General features: G+C 46.4%; 1 protein-coding gene across 1 annotated transcript in view; it reads right to left on the bottom strand.

The window, feature by feature from the left end:
• Positions 1–18,163, bottom strand: part of LOC139281351 (anoctamin-4-like) — a 297,350-nt gene that overhangs the window by 74,883 nt on the left and 204,304 nt on the right. The window contains exons 8-10 of the mRNA XM_070901506.1: positions 9,511–9,611; positions 8,304–8,348; positions 4,153–4,284 (exon numbers count right to left, since the gene is read on the bottom strand). Coding sequence (XP_070757607.1) covers positions 4,153–4,284; positions 8,304–8,348; positions 9,511–9,611 — 278 coding nt within the window. The remainder of the gene's footprint in view (positions 1–4,152; positions 4,285–8,303; positions 8,349–9,510; positions 9,612–18,163) is intronic.

The raw sequence follows: 18,163 nt of genomic DNA, 5'->3' as shown, positions 1-18,163 counted from the left end.
ACATTTTAAAAAAATACTTGGATGTGCACTTGAAGTGCCGTAACCTGCAGGGCTGTAGACCAAGAGGTGGAAAGTGGGTTTAGGCCGGATAGCGTTTTGTCGGCCGGCGCGGACACGATGGACCGAAATGGCCTCCTTCCGTGCTGTAAACTTCTATGAGGGGAATTAAGTGAGTGGGCAAAACATTGACAGATTTCTTCTGAGGGTCGTGAATCTTTGGCATTCTCTACCCAGAGAGCTGTGGAGGTGGGGTCATTGAGTATATTCAAGGCTGAGATAGACAGATTCTTGAACTACAGGAGAGTCAAGGTTATGGGGAACAGACAGGAAAGTGAAGTTGAGGCCAAGATCAGATCAGCCATGATCTTGTTGAATAGTGGAGCAGGCTCAAGGGGCTGAATGGCCTACTCCTGCTTCTTGTGTTGTGTTCTTAATTGATCTCTGATTACTTTCTATGTGAAATATCACCCCTAAAAAGTGTAATACTCACAGGGTGATGTCAGGAAGGACTTCTTCACTTAAAAGGGCTGTGGAACTTTGAAACCCAAAAAGCTGTTGAAGCCAGGGGTCAATTGAAAATGTCAAAACAGAGATTGGTAGATTTTTTTTATTAAGGGTTACGGAACCAAGTAAATGGAGTTAAGATACAGATCAGCCATGATCTCACTGAATGGCATGTTCCCATGGTATGCAAGTTAAACAAGAAACACAAGTCTTTAAAAAGAGTGATTTTGGTACCAACATGGCTCAGGCATTGTACACAATATGAACCAACACATAAGAACAGCAAGAGGCCATTCAGCCCCTCGAGCCTATTCCGCCATTCATTGAGATCACGGCTGATCTGTGACCCAACTCCATATACCCGCCTTTTCCCCTTATCCCTTAATATCTTCGGTTAACAGAACTATATCAGTCTCAGATTTAAAATTAATTGACCCAGCATTTGCGGAAGAGTTTTCCAAACTTGTGTCGAAATGTTTCCGAACCTCACTCCTGAAAGACCTGGCTCTAACTTTTAGGCTGTGTCCGAGCCCTAGACTTCCCCCAAACAGCGGAACTAGTTTCTCTCCATCTGTGTGCAGAGTAATTGCGAGTTATGCAGTCTGCACAACTTAACCACTAAAGGGGCTACACTTCAATCCGAATGAGGAATGCAAACAAGGCATAATCACAGGGAACAAAGGAGTTCGACTGTTAACATCAGATGGTGAGGGAACGTGAGCGGGTCGTGTGAGGGGCAGTCTGACAGTCCGCAGTTAGCCCAAACTCCAATGCTAGCCCGTCCATCAATGGCAGCAGAGAGCAAGTACTGTAATGGTTATATTACTGAACTAGTAATCTGGAGAGAGAGTTCAAATCCCACCATGGCCATTTGAAAATTGAATCCAGATTTTTTTAAATCTGGAAATAAAAAGCTAGTCTCAGTAAAAGCGACCATGAAGCTGTCGGGAGTGTCATTAAAAACCCAACTGGTTCACTGATGTCCTTTCGGGAAAGGAACCTGCCGTCCTTACCCGGTCTTGGCCTGTGACTCCAGACCCACACACCAATGTGACTGACTCTTAGCTCCAGTCTGAAGCTGTATGAAACCGGTACAGAGAAGAACGGTTCAAGATAAAAGTTCACCACCACCTTCTAGGGCAACTGGGGATAGGCAATAAATGCCAGCCTTGCCAGCGATGCCCACAGCCCCAGAATTAATAAATTAAATAAGTCCCATCACACCAATCCATAGGAAACCTTACATATTGCTCCATGCAAGTAGAGCAAAATTAGCTTTCTTCAATGGTCAGGTGAGTGGAGTCTGGTCTCAGACTGGGCTTGTATTCCCGCGAGTTTAGAAGATTAAGCGGTGATCTAATCGAGGTGTTTAAGATGACGAAAGGATTTGATCAGGTAGATAGAGAGAAAAGGTTCCCTCTGGTGGGGGCAGTCCAGAACAAGGGGACATCACCTTAAAATTAGAGCCAGGCCATTCAGGGGTGATGTCAGGAAGCACTTCTTCACACAAAGGGTGGTGGGAATCTGGAACTCTCTCTCCCCCCCCCCAAAAAGATGTTGAGGCCAGGGGTCAATTGAAAATTTCAAAACAGAGATGGATAGATTTTTGTTCGCAGGGGTATAAAGGGTTACGGAACCAAGACGGATAAAAGGAACGGATTTAAAATACAAAATCAGACATGATCTAATTGAATGGCGGAACAGACTGAATGGCCTCCTCCTGTTATGTGCCTATCATGGACCGTTTTCTGCACATGTGCCCGATTCTACCGATTTGGCCATGGGATTGAAACCATCTGTCCAGGCTTGTGCTGTGGGGAGTGGATCGAGGGCCACAATCAAACTGAATATTACCGCCCCCTTGTCCAGAGCCTTTGCTGCAGTGCATCGGACTTCAGTATCGCTGAGGCTGGCTTTCCTCACCATTTCTGTGCTGTGTAGCTACGAGATTGTCAATCGGCAAATCTGGATTGACAGCCACTTCTTGTAAGGGTTCCATTTTCATTCGCTGCTGGCTAAAGGTGTTGTGCGAAGATAATTGAGAAGGTTATTGAACCTGTCGGCACTGAGCTGCAAACAGGAGGCACAGGACTCACAGGACTGGAAAGAGGCAGGCCCATCAGGATATACAGCGCAAACCAGCCAATAGCAAATCAGAAGCCCGGTTCCATTCTGCCCGCTTTCCATTGAAGTCAAAATGGGCTGTGGACTTGCTGTTGCCCAGTCCGGTCCACCATTACCAAATCTACTTACTTGTTCCCGCACATTCACAAGGCGATTCTCTTTCACACATAATCCCACTATTGAAGGGCCCCAATCTACACTATTTACTGTGTCACCCAACTGGTTTCTTGTGTGTCAGCTGTGGCTCAGTGGGTAGTGCTCTCACCAGTGTCTGAAGGTTGTGGGTTCAAGTCCCACTCCAGGAACTTGAGCACATAAGTCGAGGCTGACACTCGCAGTACAGTGCTGAGGGAGTGCAGCACTGTCAGGAGGGCTGACTGTCAGAGGGGGAGTACTGAGGGAGGGCTACCCTGTCAGAGGGGCCGTCTTTCGGATGAGACATTAAACTGAGGCTCCGTCTGCTCTCTCAATTGGGCGTAAAAGATCACATGAAGAAGAAGAGGAGGGGAGTTCTACCCTGTGTCCAGGCCAATATTTATCCCTCAATCAACATCACTATAAACAGATTATCTGGTCATTATCACATTGCGATTTGTCTTACCACCCAGCAGGATAAGGAGTTAGACTGAAAGTGTAGCAGGGACCTGCGAGAGAACAGCATCGTCAGGCGGGGTATAAGTGAGAGAGCTAGCCACTGCAGCAAGCGGTGCGATGTGACCCAGGAGTGCGACCGCCTCTGCAGGGCGACTGGACTGACATCACTGGAGCCCAGGCAGCCCATTGGAACGGCGTCAAAACCCAGCTGGTGGGGGGGGGGGGGGGCCGAGAGTCTGGGGCCAGTGGGGGGGCCGAGAGTCCGAGCATGTAACAGCTGAGGGTTCAGGGCCCAGGGAAGGCACAACAGAGTTTGGTCTCCAGTCGTCTTGGTCATCCTCACCACTGGACCAAGATCTAGCTCTGACAAGCCCGTATGGTGGCTGATGTGCAACAGTCACCACACATTAAAAAAAAATCCACGCACAGGCTTCTTCCACCCTTCAAGATGTAACTCATTGTAACACCTGTGGGACCATCTTTTTTTTGGTATCGAGAGTCATCCTCATTACGAGGGTCCGCCTAGTAGTAGCAGTAGTAGTAGCTGTTTGTGGGAGCTTGCTGTGCGCAAATTGGCTGCTGCATTTCCCACATTACAACAGTGACTACACTTAATTGGCTGTAAAACGCTTCGAGACATCTGGTGGTCATGAAAGGCGATATATAAAATGCAAGTCTTTCTTTTTTGTATTCCTTCTGCTCAGTCATAGACAAATGTAGCGAAAAGGATAGTCAAAAGACGGGCGGGGCCGATTCGGGACCAACAAAGGAGATCTTCTCATGGAGGCAGAGGTACTAAAATGAGAACTTTGCATCTGACTTCACTAAAGAGGATGCTGCCAAAACCTGGAAACGTGCCCTTGTAAGAATGGAAGAACCGAATGTTCGCCCGCCATGTTGTAACGCTGTGCAGGGGAGTGCAATACTCACTGATGGATCCTCTGTTGGCTGAAAGGAGCGGTGTAGCAATCGGTGTCCTCCAGATCCGGTAACGTTTCCTTGTCCAGTTTCATAGGCTTCCTCGGTAACCATCCTCGGAACCTGCTCAACCGTTTCTCCATCCTGTCATAAAAACGCGCAACAGTTATCAATGGTCTCATCTCTATGCTTACAGCTCACTGGGACAGATGCTAATAACAATTGCGAGTCGCACATACTTCAGCTGTTGCAAATGCAAATTTCTCTATCTCCACTTAAATAAAAAGACATTGAAGAGTAAAAGTAGCAGTCTGAACTCGAACTGGCCTGCGCATCTGCTAAGAGCAATTAACCTCTAACTGACCTGGGTCAGACATAATTACACCTTGACGCCTTAACAGGACCGAGCATGTTATACCCCGGCTGCAATTTAGCAGCAGAATAATCCATCATGTATTAACATGATTTTGGCTCAGAATTTCCTGGAAGCTCACGCCCTTGTAACGACGTATCGAGGTTATTGGGCCCGTTTAATGGCACAAAGGTCCTAGCGAGTCACGACTATTACTTGCACCACACCTGATCACTTTTGCCATTTCCCTCGCCAAAAACAGTTGAACAGCTAATTTCCAGAGCCCCGCCCCACTCCCCGTTAAAATCAATGGCACTCGGCAGTTTGCTGAATTAATGCCACAGTGATCCATGCGGCCACTTAAACTGTTAAAGATTGGCGCTTGGTAGTGGTGTGAGCCGATGAATACACCAAACAACATCACAAACAGCTGATCTATCACACTGCTGTTTGTGGGAGCTTGCTGTGCGCAAATTGGTTGCCACGTTTCCTACATTACAACAGTGACTACACTTCAAAAGAACTTCACTGGCCTGAGATCGTGAAAGGCGCTATAGAAATGCATGTTTTTTCTTTCACAGAATAGTTACAGCACAGAAGCAGGCCATTCGGCCCGTCAAGCCCGTGCCGGCTCTCTGCAAGAGCACCTCAGCCAGTCCCACTCCCCCCGCCCTTTCCCCATAGCCCTGCAAATTTTTTTCCTTCAGGTACTTATCCACTTCCCTTATGAAAGCCATGATTGAGTCTGCCTCCACCATCCTTTCAGACAGCGCATTCCAGATCCTAACCACTCACTGCGTTTAAAAAAAAAAGTTTTACCTCGTCACCTTTGGTTCTTCTACCAATCACCTTAAATCTGTGTCCTCTGGTTCTCTACCCTTCCGCCAATGGGAACAGTTTCTCTCTCTATCTACTCTGTCCAGTCCCCTCGTGATTTTGAACACCTCAATCAAATCTCCTCTCAACCTTCTCTGCTCTGAGGAGAACAACCCCAGCTTCTCCAGGGATGTCCCGAGGTTGTTAAAGGCCCTATAGAAATGCAAGTCTTTCTTTCACTGATCTGTGTCTGGCCCCGGCACCTTGGACATTGGCTGCTCTGGTGCGGGCTTATTGGGATGCTCACTGTGCCTATTCTAATCGGTTATCCAACAGATTCTCCCATAATTTCGCCACTGCAACATTGGAAAACGCAATGGTTTCATTGATGCCATAAATTCGCCAATTTTGTGCTTCCAGGAAATTCTGGGCCATAATGTCACCATCCTTCTAAAACAGCACATCTTGCCCATCAGCATCCCAGAGGGGAGTTGCTAGTATGTATAGTTGGTTTATATGCCACACAAATCAGCAAGAAGAATGGAACAATCCCTCCTCGCTCATCGGCTCAATTGCTGAGAGGTCAAAGCCAAGCCACTGGCATATATTTTATTTTTGTCCTCGTCTCCCAAAGACAAGTCACGGCGCGTCTTCTCTCCTCGCAGCCCATCTTATACCATGCGCAGTTTAGTAGCTGAACAGAGAGTCTGGGATTAGGGGGTCACAGTCTCAGGATAAGGGGTCGGCCATTTAGGACTGAGATGAGGAGGAATTTCTTCACTCAGAGGGTGGTGAATCTTTGGAATGCTCTGCTCCAGAGGGCTGTGGAGGCTGAGTCGTTGAGTATATTCAAGGCTGAGATCGATAGATTTTTGTGGACTAGGGTGAATCAAGGGATATGGAGATCGGGTGGGAAAGTGGAGTAGAGGTTGAAGATTGGCCATGATCTTATTGAATGGCAGAGCAGGCTCAAGGGGCCGTATGGCCGACTCCTGCTCTTTGTCCTTGTAAGGCTTGCTCCTGCTCAATCTGTTCCGTTATCAAAGTGCTATGGTTGGTTGTTTACTGTGCAGCAGAGCTGGTCTCCAGTCGTCTTGGTTAATCCTTACCAATGGACCAAGACCTAGCTCGGTCAAGCCCGTGTGGTGGCTGGTGTGCAACGGCCACCCCACGTTAAAAAAAATCCACGCACAGGCATCTTCCACCCTTCAAGATGTAGTTCGGGACCTGGAATATTCTGTCCTTCATCGAAACGCCCATGAATGTTTTGGCGTGGAAGCAAGTCATCTCGATTCGAGGGACCGCCGATGATAACAACGACTGTGCAGGGAGGACTTTCGCAGGACACGCAAGCAGTTAATGGCAGATGGTGACATTACCTCCAGATGGATACAGACCCGCCACATTTGGAAAAGCATCATTCAATCAAGCAGCATCAGCATGATTTTATGAAAGGGAAATCATGTTTGACAAATTTGCTGGAGTTCTTTGAGGATGTAATGAGCAGGGTGGATAAAGGGGAACCAGTGGATGTGGTATACTTGGATTTCCAGAAGGAATTTGTAAGGTGCCACATAAAAGGTCACTGCACAAGATAAAAGCTCACAGGGTTGGGGGTAATATATTAGCATGGATTGAGGATTGGCTAACGAACAGAAAACAAAGTCGGGACAAATGGGTCATTTTTCCGGTTGGCAAACAGTGACTAGTGGGGTGCCGCAGGGATTGGTGCTGGGGCTTCAACTATTTACAATCTATATTTATGACTTGGATGAAGGGACAGAGTGTAATGTAGCCAAGTTTGCTGATGATACAAAGATGGGTGGGAAAGCAAATTGTGAGGAGGACACAAGAAATCTGCAAAGGGATATAGACAGGCTAAGTGAGTGGGCAAAAATTTGGCAGATGGAGTATAATGTGGGAAAATGTGAGGTTATCCACTTTGGCAGAAATAAATAGAAAAGCAGATTATAATTTAAATGAAGAAAACTTGCAAAGTGCTTCAGTACAAAAGGGACCTGGAGGCCAATGTGTATGAAACACAAAAAGTTAGTATGCAGGTACAGCAAGTAATCAGGAAGGCAAATGGAATGTTTGCCTTTATTGCAAGGGGGAAGAGAGTATAAAAGCAGAGAAGTCCTGCTACAACAGTACAGGGTATTGGTGAGGTCACACCTGGAGTACTGCATTCAGTTTTGGTCTCCGTATTTCAGGAAGGATATACTTGCATTGGAGGCTGTTGAGAAGGTTCACTCAGTTGATTCCGGAGATGAGGGGTTGACATGAAAATAGGTTGAGCCTATACTCATTGGAGTTTAGAAGAATGAGAGGTGATCTCGACAAGGTGGATGCAGAGAGGATATTTGCACTCATAGGGGAGACTAGAACTAGGGGACATAGTCTGAGAATAAGGAGCCGCCCATTTAAAACTGAGATGAGGAGGAATTTCTTCTCGGAGGGTTGTAAATCTGTGGAATTCTCTGCCCCAGAGAGCTGCGGAGGCTGGGTCATTGAATACATTTAAGGTGGAGATAGACAGATTTTTGAGCGATTAGCGAATAAAGGGTTATGGGGAGCGGGCAGGGAAGTGGAGCCGAGTCCATGATCAGATCCGCCATGATCTTACTGAATGGCGGAGCAGGCTCAAGGGGCCAAATGGCCTACTCCTGCTCCTATTTCTTATGTGCTTATGTTCACTACAACACTAAGGGGTGTTTACACCGATGTGTGTAGGACTATAAGCTTGTTCAGCCAGCAGGTCCGCAGTTTGAAATGTATATTATTGACTGCATGTAACATTTTGCTTGACTGAAATATAAAAGGAGTGGGCCTTGGCTGCCATCAGTGGTGACCAGAGCTGATCATTTGGTGTCAAGATAATGGAAACGGTCGAGAAACGGTTAGGGCATCTTCTAACCGACAAGAGCAGGGAACAGAAGCGCGCTCGTGCAGTTCATGCAGATTAGATTTCGGGGCAATGCTCTGGCGCACCAACCTGCTCATGAACTTGTACCGCCGATGCAGGTAATAGATTTTTCTCCTGGAAGAACAGCAAAAATGAAGCCAGTCGAGAAGAAAACCCAGCGTCAGTTACAGTATGAACTAGCAAGGAAGGAAAGGGAGATTGAAGATAAAGCCTGCAAGAGGTAGAAAAAAAAGACTAAAAGGAGAGATTAACAGATCAAACACACAGAAAACAATTCACAAAGAGACATAAATGTAACAAGAAACCGTCACGCAATTCGCTTCACAACATTAATTCCCCTTTTCCATTCATTTCACTAATTCTATTGATCGATGTTTAAAATGATCAGTGAAGGGAGAGGGTTCGGCTCGGAGACATTACTTTCGGTAAAGGGTCGTTAGGGCATGGAATGTTTTCCTACAGGTTAAGACGGAGAACATTGCATCTTTTCAGGGGATCAGAGGAAGGTACTGAGCTACGGGGGAAGAGCGTGGCTCAGTGGGATTAGTTTTGCAATGCTCTCGCCTACGAGAGCAGGCACAGACACGATGGGCCAAATGGCCTCCTATGCTATAAACTTTTGCATTCCCTCTAGTTATTTTGAGAAACATGAAACGATACACAGCCCTGAAGGAGGCCATTCGGCCCTTCGTAGCAGTGGGACATGGTTTGGTTCATTGGTAACTACTCCCTTCAGCCAGTGGAAACACGATGTGCCCCATCATAACCCTTGAGAATCTGGGAGATCTTGGTCAGGTTGCTCTTTCACCATCTAATTATAATTGGCCGACACCGACATCGATTTAGTTCGAGCTGACTGGTCAGCTAATAGATTTTTCTATAAGGTTTCCAACCAAAAGTACTCAATGTTCTGGGAACATGATCAAGACTCGATTCTAAACGGGTGACGAGATGCATTTTCTCCCTCCAATTTTTCCAAGCTGGGATACAGCCAAAAGCTTCCACTTAAAAACAGGAAAGGGAAAAAAAAACAGCTCAAGTGTTGAAAAAACCCCAGAAAAGTGCAGCGTATCTGCCAACATCTGCGGAGAGAGAAGCGAGAGGTCCATGTTCTGGGTGCAGACCCTTCATCGGGACACAAAGGGACCCTCCCCGAAACATTGGCCGACTTTCCTCCTGCAGATGCCGACAGACCCATTGTCAAATAAACAACGCCGTTATACTCGGGTCAAACATACAGCACAATAATTATGGTAAAAAGCCTAGTTTAGCTCACCTGAAAGGCATTCGCACATTCATTAACTCTGCATATCTGCAAAGAACCTCCCAAGGGGCATGTAACTTCACAAATATTATATCACTATTGGTTAGTGATGACTGCAAAAAAAGACAAGACAGGAAAATCAATACATTTATCTAATGAGATTTTGTAAAAATGCTCTGTTAACACAAAATATACAGCAATCCCTTCAGAGGCACGATCCAATTTGCCTAATGAGGGTCCCTCCCCGTTTGTTGTATCCACGCAATGTTTTGAGAAGGCAGCTAATTACAGGGTATTACTACAGCCCTGTAGACATGAGCTTGGTGGTAGATTTGAGGGCCTGGTCTTCGAACTTTCTTTTCCTCAGGTGGCCGAAGGCTGCACTGGCGCACTGGAGGCGGAGTTGAATCTCCGCATCAACATCTGCTTTTGTTGACAAGAGGCTCCCGAGGTATGGGAAATGTTAAGTCCTTACTCTACAGCATGAAACCACATGAGGAACATTCCAGGGACAAGGCCACTGTGACCGTAACTCTTTATTACAGCACTCCAGAAGTAATGACCCTGCGTGGGACCTCCCTTTATATACCTGTGTGGTCAGGTAAGGAGTGTCTCCCACAAGTTCACCCCCTGTGGTCAAGGTGTGCAGCTAAGTTGAGTGTGTACAGTAATACAGTGGTGTTACATTGTAGTTACAATCAGGACAGGAAATGGTCCACGTTGTCGAGGGCCGCGCACTGGATTTTGATGACCGGGGGTGGGAAGAGAACTGCTGTGCGACAAGGACAGGCTGGTGGAGGACCTTTGTCTTACGGATGTTTAGCGTAAGGCCCATGCTTTCGTATGCCTCAGTAAATACGTCGACTATATTCTGGAGTTCAGCCTCAGAATGTGCGCAGACGCAGGCGTCGTCCGCGTACTGTAGCTCAACGACAGAGGTTGGGGTGATCTTGGACCTGGCCTGGAGGTGGCGTAGGTTAAACAGCTTCCCACTGGTTCTGTAGTTTAGTTCCATTCCAGCGGGAAACTTGTTGACTGTGAGGTGGAGCATGGCAGCGAGGAAGATTGAGAAGAAGGTTGAGCAATGACACAGCCCTGTTTGACCCCACTCCTGTATGGCTCAGAGGCATGGACAAAGTACAGAAGACACCAAGTCGCTGGAGATATATCACCAAGGATATCTAAGATCCTGCAAATCCGCTGGGAGGACAGGTGCACCAACATCTGTTCTTTGTCCTCGTGCAGGCTAACATCCCCAGCATTGAAACGCTGACCACACTATCAGCTTCGCTGGGCAGGCCACATAGTTTGCATGCCAGACACGAGACCCCCAAAGCAAGTGCTCTATGCGGAGCTCCTTCACGACAAACGAGCCAAAGGTGGGCAAAGGAAACGTTACAAGGGCACCCTCAAAGCCGCCCTGATAAAGTGCGACATCACCACTGACACCTGGGAGTCCCTGGCCAAAGACCAGCCTAAGTGGAGAAAGTGCATCCGGGAGGGCGCTGAGCACCTCGAGTCTCATCGCCGAGAGCGTGCAGAGGTCAAGCGCAGGCAGCAGAAGCAGCGTGCAGCAAACCAGTCCCATCCACCCCTTCCCTCAACGGCTGTCTGTCCCACCTGTGACAGGGACCGTGGCTCTCGAATTGGATTGTTCAGCCACAAAAGAACTCACTTCAGGAGTGGAAGTAAGTCTTCCTCGATTCCGAGGGACTGCCTATGATGATGAATTACAGATAAAGAACTTGCATTCATACAGGTCCTCACCAACATCCTCTCTAAGCTGTGCAGCCACGCAGTACTGGGAAAGGTCCGGCACGGACTGCTCACTGGCTTCTCCAGTGTGAACACTACCCGGTGCGGAGATTTAAAAGGGACCGCTCACCGGCTTGTCCGATGTGAACACCGCCCGGCACGGAGATTTAAAAGGGACCGCTCACCGGCTTCTCCGGTGTGAACACCGCCCGGCGCGGAGATTTAAAGGGACCATGCATTAAAGTAACAGGCCATGTAGAACAAAGCACCGCTCACAGGTGACGTTGGTCCTCCTCACATCTCCCAGAAACACCCCAAAAGCACTTCATGTGCAATGAATTGCTTTGAAGTGCAGTAACTGTGGGTTATGTGGCAGCCATTTTGCACACAGCAAGAGCCCACTAAATGCAACCGGTTCGCTTACTGTGTATGAAGCTTCATTGTTCAGGTTGGAAGATACAACAGGGTCCTTCATTTAAAAAAAAAAGAGGAAAGAAATTCTATACTTTCGTCCAAATTGGTCTCTGCTCCTCCCCCCACCTCACATTTTGTACCAAAGACGTGATAAACAGCAGAGAGAAATTGCTGAGTGTTGCCGAGAACAAATAACAATTTGCTGCATATCAAGGTCTTTGTTCTGGTCGACCTGTTCCCAGTCTCGGAGCGACAAGTTGGTGAAATTGAATGAACATGAAAACAAGTCGTTTATGAATTAAATTTGAATTCATTAAAACGTCCAAGAAAATAACGCCCGTGAAATTTATTCCCAGCTTCTAATGGAAATGGAGTAAAGTCGAGGATATTTATACAGCCTTGCGCCCCAATCGCATTGTATGGATGTAACACCCACTGCCCCGTAGAAACACAGTCGTGTTCCACACGGTAGACGTGTGACAAAGGATCAGGCTGGTGGAGCTAGGGGACAAATAGCTGAATGGGTGAAAAATAGGCTAAAAAAGAGTAGGGGTAAAGGGCAGTTATTCAGATTGGAGGAAGGTAGAAAGTGACCTTCCACAAGGATCAGTGCTGGGACCACGGTTATTCATAATTTGCACTCATGATCGGGACTTAGGAACATTTAACTCAAATCAAAATTTGCAGACGATACCAAACTGGGGGGGTAGCTAACACAGAGAGAATGCAACATAATACAAGATGACATTAGCAAACTTGCAGACTGGACAGTAAATAACTTGCATTAATATAGAACCTTTAACATAGTGAAATATCCCAAATTGCTTCACAGGAGTATTATGAGACAAAAAATTTGACACCGAGCTGCATAAGGAGAAATTAGGGCAGATGACAAAAAGCTTAGTCAAAGAGGTCGGTTTTAAGGAGTGTCTTGAAGGAAGAGAGGTAGAGAAGCAGAGAGGCGCTCAGGCAGGGAGTTCCAGAGCTTGGGGCCCAGGCAACAGAAGGCACGGCCACCAATGGTTGAGCGATTATAATCAGGGATGCTCAAGAGGGCAGAATTAGAGGAGCGTAGATATCTCAGGGGGATTGTGGGGCTGGAGGAGATTAGAGATAGGGAGGGGCGAGGCCATGGGGGGGATTTGAAAACAAGGATGAGAATTTTGAAATCGAGGCATTTCGGGAGCCTGTTATATCTTTAGATGCTCTGATAATGACTCCATGAGGCAAAGTATTGCACTTGAACTGTAGTGACCTTAGTTCTTTTAATATAACTCGAGTGAGGATACCATATGGTGGACTCCCTTTTATACCTGGGTACCTGTGGTGTACAGGTGACCCCTGGGCCTCCACCAGTTGCGCCCTCTGGTGGTGCCAGCATAGTGTATACAGTGTGAACCTTGTTGATGGTACCTCTGGTAAACAAGTCTCCATTTTATGCAACTATACAGTGACTACACAGAGTATATCTATAGTGTGCATATACAACAGCGCCAATGTAGGTCAGCGAGCACGGGGGGGCGGGGTGATGGGTGAGCGGGACTTGGTGCGAGTTAGGACACGGGGCAGCCGAGTTTTGCTGGCAAAATCAACTTCAACATCGATAAATGTGAGGTAATGCACTTTGGTAGGAAAAATAGATACATCAACTATACATCAGGAAATAAGAAACGGATTGGAAAAGAAGAGGAAAGGGATCTGGAGATACAGGGGAAGAAATCATTAAAAGCAGCATTGCAGGTCAACATAGCAGTTAAAATTCTAACACATCACTGGGATTTAGTTCATGGGTATAGGATTCAAAAGTAGTGAGGTTATGTTAAACTTGTATAGGACTCTAGTTAGGCTACACAGAGCACTGTGCACAGTTCTGGACTCCATACTATAAGCGCTCTACCCGGAACTCCTCCACGGCAAACGAGCCAAAGGTGGGCAGAGGAAACATTACAAGGACACCCTCAATGCCTCCCTGATAAAGTGCGACATCCCCACTGACACCTGGGAGTCCCTGGCCAAAGTCTGCCCCAAGTGGAGGAAGTGCATCTGGAAGTCGCTGAGCTCCTCGAGTATCGTTGCCGAGAGCGTGCAGAAATCAAGCGCAGGCAGCGGAAAGAGCGTGCGGTAAACCAGTCCCACCCTCCCCTTCCCTCAACGACTATCTGTCCCACCTGTGACAGGGACTGTGGCTCTCGTATTGGACTGTTCAGCCACCTAAGAACTCACTTCAGGAGTGGAAGCAAGTCTTCCTCGATTCCGAGGGACTGCCTATGATGATTATGATGATGATAAAAAGGAGAAAGTGCAAAAAAGATTTAGGATGGAACCAGAACCAAGAGATTCCAGCGATCGGGAAAGAGTGAACAGGTTGGGGCATTTTTCTTTATTAAAGTGAAGACTTAGACCTGATGGAGGTTTTTAAAATGATGAATGGGTTGGACAGGGTAGATGTGGAGAGAATGTTCCCACTCGAGAGAGAATCCAAAACTGGGGGCCACAAATACAAGATAATTACTGATAAATCCAATAGGGAAATATGGAGAAATATCTTTACCCAGGAGAGTGGAACTCGCTACCACAGGGAGTGGTTGAGGCGAAGAGTGGTGATGCATTCCAAAGGAAACCAGACAAGTACATGAGGGAAAAGGGGATAGAAAGATAGGCTGAGAGGGGACTGGCGTGGAATATAAACACCAGCACAGACTGGCTGGGCCAAATGGCCTGTTTCTGTGTTGTATATGCTCTGTAATTCCACAGAACAATTGACCAGCTGGGTCTTGCCAACAGTCACTTAAGAATCTCGGGGGTGGGGGGGGGAGGGGAGAGGAGAAGAGAGGGTAGAAACTCAAAGCTGTTGGCTCCATTTAATGGGTGTAAAATGGACAAGTCGATGACAAATGTAGCACGTCCGATATATAAATATACACATTCAACTTTAACAAGCAATCACCACTCTTTAATCCCCTTACAGCAAGGCCACATTTCTACTGATTTTGACACCATTTCAAATTGTGGAATAGTGACATTTTAAATTGGTTTGTTTAATGCAGTGGGATTATTAATTACCACACGTTTGTCCAGCATGCTTTTAGAATATTTAACTCCATTGTGTGAATTTACAATGAGTAACACTGACAGAACAATGTTTTAGTATATTTCCAAGACAAAACTAAATTAATGTCTTGTCAGCTGTTCAATATCCATAACTAGAATTTATTAAAATATCACTTTTTAATCACGCTGTTACATCCCAAAACTGACCAACCTACTAATCCCTTATGCCCATTAACCTGAGCTCTCTCTCTCGATAAATTCTGATTTCCCATCATTCTCAAAAACAACTCCCCGTCGGAACTTTACGCAAAGAGATTTCCATTTTAGGCCAGTCTCACTGGGAGCCTGAATGACCTCCCAAGCAACCATCAGGAGTCTGGAAAAACGACAGCATGCATGGAAGGAAACCGCGTTAGGTTTGTGATAAAGGAGGAAAAAAAAGCACAGAATCTCCATGTTTGCCATTTGTGAAAAGCTGCACACATCCCTTTCAGGACATTTAGTCAAGAATAAAACCTCCCATATTCCATCTGGAAGCTTGGGTGAAACTTTAGAACCCCTCCCCTCCCCTCCCTCCATGAAGTTTCACTGAAGTACAACTCTAATTTAAACTCCACTCCTTTACTCTCTTACTCCAGATTTCCACATCTCCGATCATGCTCATCAGTGAACACCAAGCTCTACAAGTGCCAAGGCGTGCTATTCCTTGTCCATATATCCAAGCGCATCTGGAACGTGCCCAGGGATCAGGCAGGGAACACTTCAATTTATTTTAGCTACTAGTTTTATTAAGTGGATTCCTGCGATCCTCTGTCTTCAGAAGGTGGCGGAACAACATTACACTAGATTGGAGTCTCTGGTCAAAGACCACCCTAAGTGGAGGAAGAGCATCTGGGAGGGCGCTGAGCACCTCGAGTCTCGTTGCCGAGAGCATGCAGAAATCAAGCGCAGGCAGCGGAAGGAGCGTGTGGCAAACCAGACTCCCCACCCACCCCTTCCTTCAACGACTGTCTGTCCCACCTGTGACAGAGACTGTAATTCCCATATTGGACTGTTCAGTCACCCGAGAACTCATTTTTGGAAAGGAAGCAAGTCTTCCTCGATTTCGAGGGACTGCCTATGATGATGACTGGACTAATTTTCATCCTGGTGTTCAAATCCTTCCATGGCCTCGCTCCCACTCTATCGCTAACAACCTCAGAGATCTCTGCGCTCCTCCAATTCTAGCCTCAGCTGCCCAGGCCCCAAGCTCTGGAATACCCTCCCCTAAACCTCTCCGCATCTTTCTTCCTTTCTTCCTTAAAAACTACCTCTGACCAAATTTTTCGTCCTAATACCTCATGTGGCTCGATATCAAATTTTGTCTGATTACACCCCTGAAGTGCCTTGGGACATTTTACTCCATTAAAGGCGCTATATAAATGCAAGTTGGTGTTACTGTAGAGTGACTAATTGCCAAATAAATGTAATAAAAGTAAACAGTAACAGGAACATTTTTTTTTTTTTTAAAACAGTAATTAATAAGCTTAGCCATCTGCTCGAGCAATTAAAAAATAATTAGTTATCCTGTGCTGAAGGATAAAAGCAATATTTTTAGATTGGTGGCTTTTCCTTGTTCTCATCCTCTATAGGATCTAAAGTAAAAGCAGAACATGCTGGAAATACTCAGCGGGTCAGGCAGCATCTGTGGAGAGAGAAAGAGAGAGTTAACGTTTCAAGTTGATGACCCTTCCGTTAACGCTGTTTCTCTCTCCACCGATACTGTCTGACCCGTTGAGATGTTCCAGCATTTTCCGTTTCTAATTCAGATTTTGTATTCGTGCTCTGCAGGATTTCGTCAGCTTGATCAGATCCCCTCAAAGCCTTCCATCTGAATAAGCCAGGTGGATAAATGGCTCCCTAAACAAGTGATCAGAACCAAGCAGGTTTAAATAACGGTCTATTCAATGTAAAAAAAAAAGGCCCATTTGAACAATGCTGAAATGCTGGTGTTGAATGGAATAGTTCAAGAATAGACATGGGATTGAGTTTCATTCTGGGAGCAGGGTTATAAGAAACTATTCTTAAGAGCCCAGAATATCCCATAAGTTGGTCTCCAAGAACATTGCTGATCAATGTCAGAGCAGAGTTGGCAGACACAGAAATTTCAGCTAAAAACCACTGCGCCCATTGTTATTTAGAATGGCAACTGCTGATGATCCTGCTATCCCCATTCACACCTCCTCTCGACCCATTTCTGTTTATTTACTTGCCCCATTACCATCTCCTTTTGTCTCTCTAATCTCTCCTGCCTTCCACCCCACCTTCCCTTTTGTTCTTTCCTCCCTTCCCCCTCCCCCCTTTCCCAGCCCCTACACTTGCTTAAAACCGGTTATCTCTCTAACTTTTTCCAGTTCTGACGAAGGGTCATCGAGCCGAAACATTCACGCTGTTTCTCTCCCCACCGACACTGCCTAACCCACCGAGTGTTTCCAGCATTTTCTGTTTATATTTCAGATTTCCAGCATCCGCAGTAATTTGCTTCTGAAGAAATGAAGATGGTTTGTTCACGGTTGACGATGGCGACAACCTATGATTCATCTCCAAATCAGCACAGCTCGTATCCCTGTAAATTCCGACTTTCACAAGGAAGGTTTTCCCCACACACGCATCATCAGGCGTTGGAATGACCCGAGAGTTGATCTTTAATGGAATTCCTTTGGACCTCATTTCATGGCTGGCTGGACAGGACTTGCCTCAAACATCATCGTGCCATCGTCAATCAAATTTTGCCCCTTGTTTCTGTCTCAAGCCTCCTAAATTTATTTATTTATTTATTTATTTTTAATAAAAGATTGGTCTTTTCGGGATCCCTTGTACCTTTTGAACCAACTACCAGGAGAGTATTTATGAAATGTCAGCGCAACAGGGAGTTTTAAATACCACATGGCCCAACAGATTGCTGCAACAAACTGGAGGGACTTTGAAATGTAATGGTAAACATAACATAATCGGAAGAGGAATAGGCCATACTGCCCCTTGAGCCTGCTCTGCCATTCAATAAGATCATGGCTGATCTTCGACCTCAACTCCACTTTCCCACCCGATCCCCATATCCCTCAATTCTCCGAGAGTTCAAAAATCTATCGATCTCGGCCTTGAATATACTCAACGATTCAGCATCCACAGCCCTCTGGGGCAGAGATTTCCAAAGATTCACCACCCTCTGAGTGAAGAAATTCCTCCTCGTCTGTATATTAAATGGCCAACCCCTTATCCAGAGACTGTGACCCCTGGTTCTAGACTCTCCAGCCCGGGGAAAACAACCTCTCAGCATCTACCCGGTCAATCCCCCTCAGAATCACCACCACCACCTTCTCAAGGGCAGTTAGGGATGGGCAATAAATGCTGGCCCTGCCAGTAACGCCCACAACCCTTAAATAAATGAGAAGTAAAATCTTATGTT

This window comes from Pristiophorus japonicus, chromosome 15 (assembly GCF_044704955.1).
Source record: "Pristiophorus japonicus isolate sPriJap1 chromosome 15, sPriJap1.hap1, whole genome shotgun sequence".
NCBI classification, from domain to species: domain Eukaryota; kingdom Metazoa; phylum Chordata; class Chondrichthyes; family Pristiophoridae; genus Pristiophorus; species Pristiophorus japonicus.
This window is presented reverse-complemented; position numbering and strand designations above follow the sequence as displayed.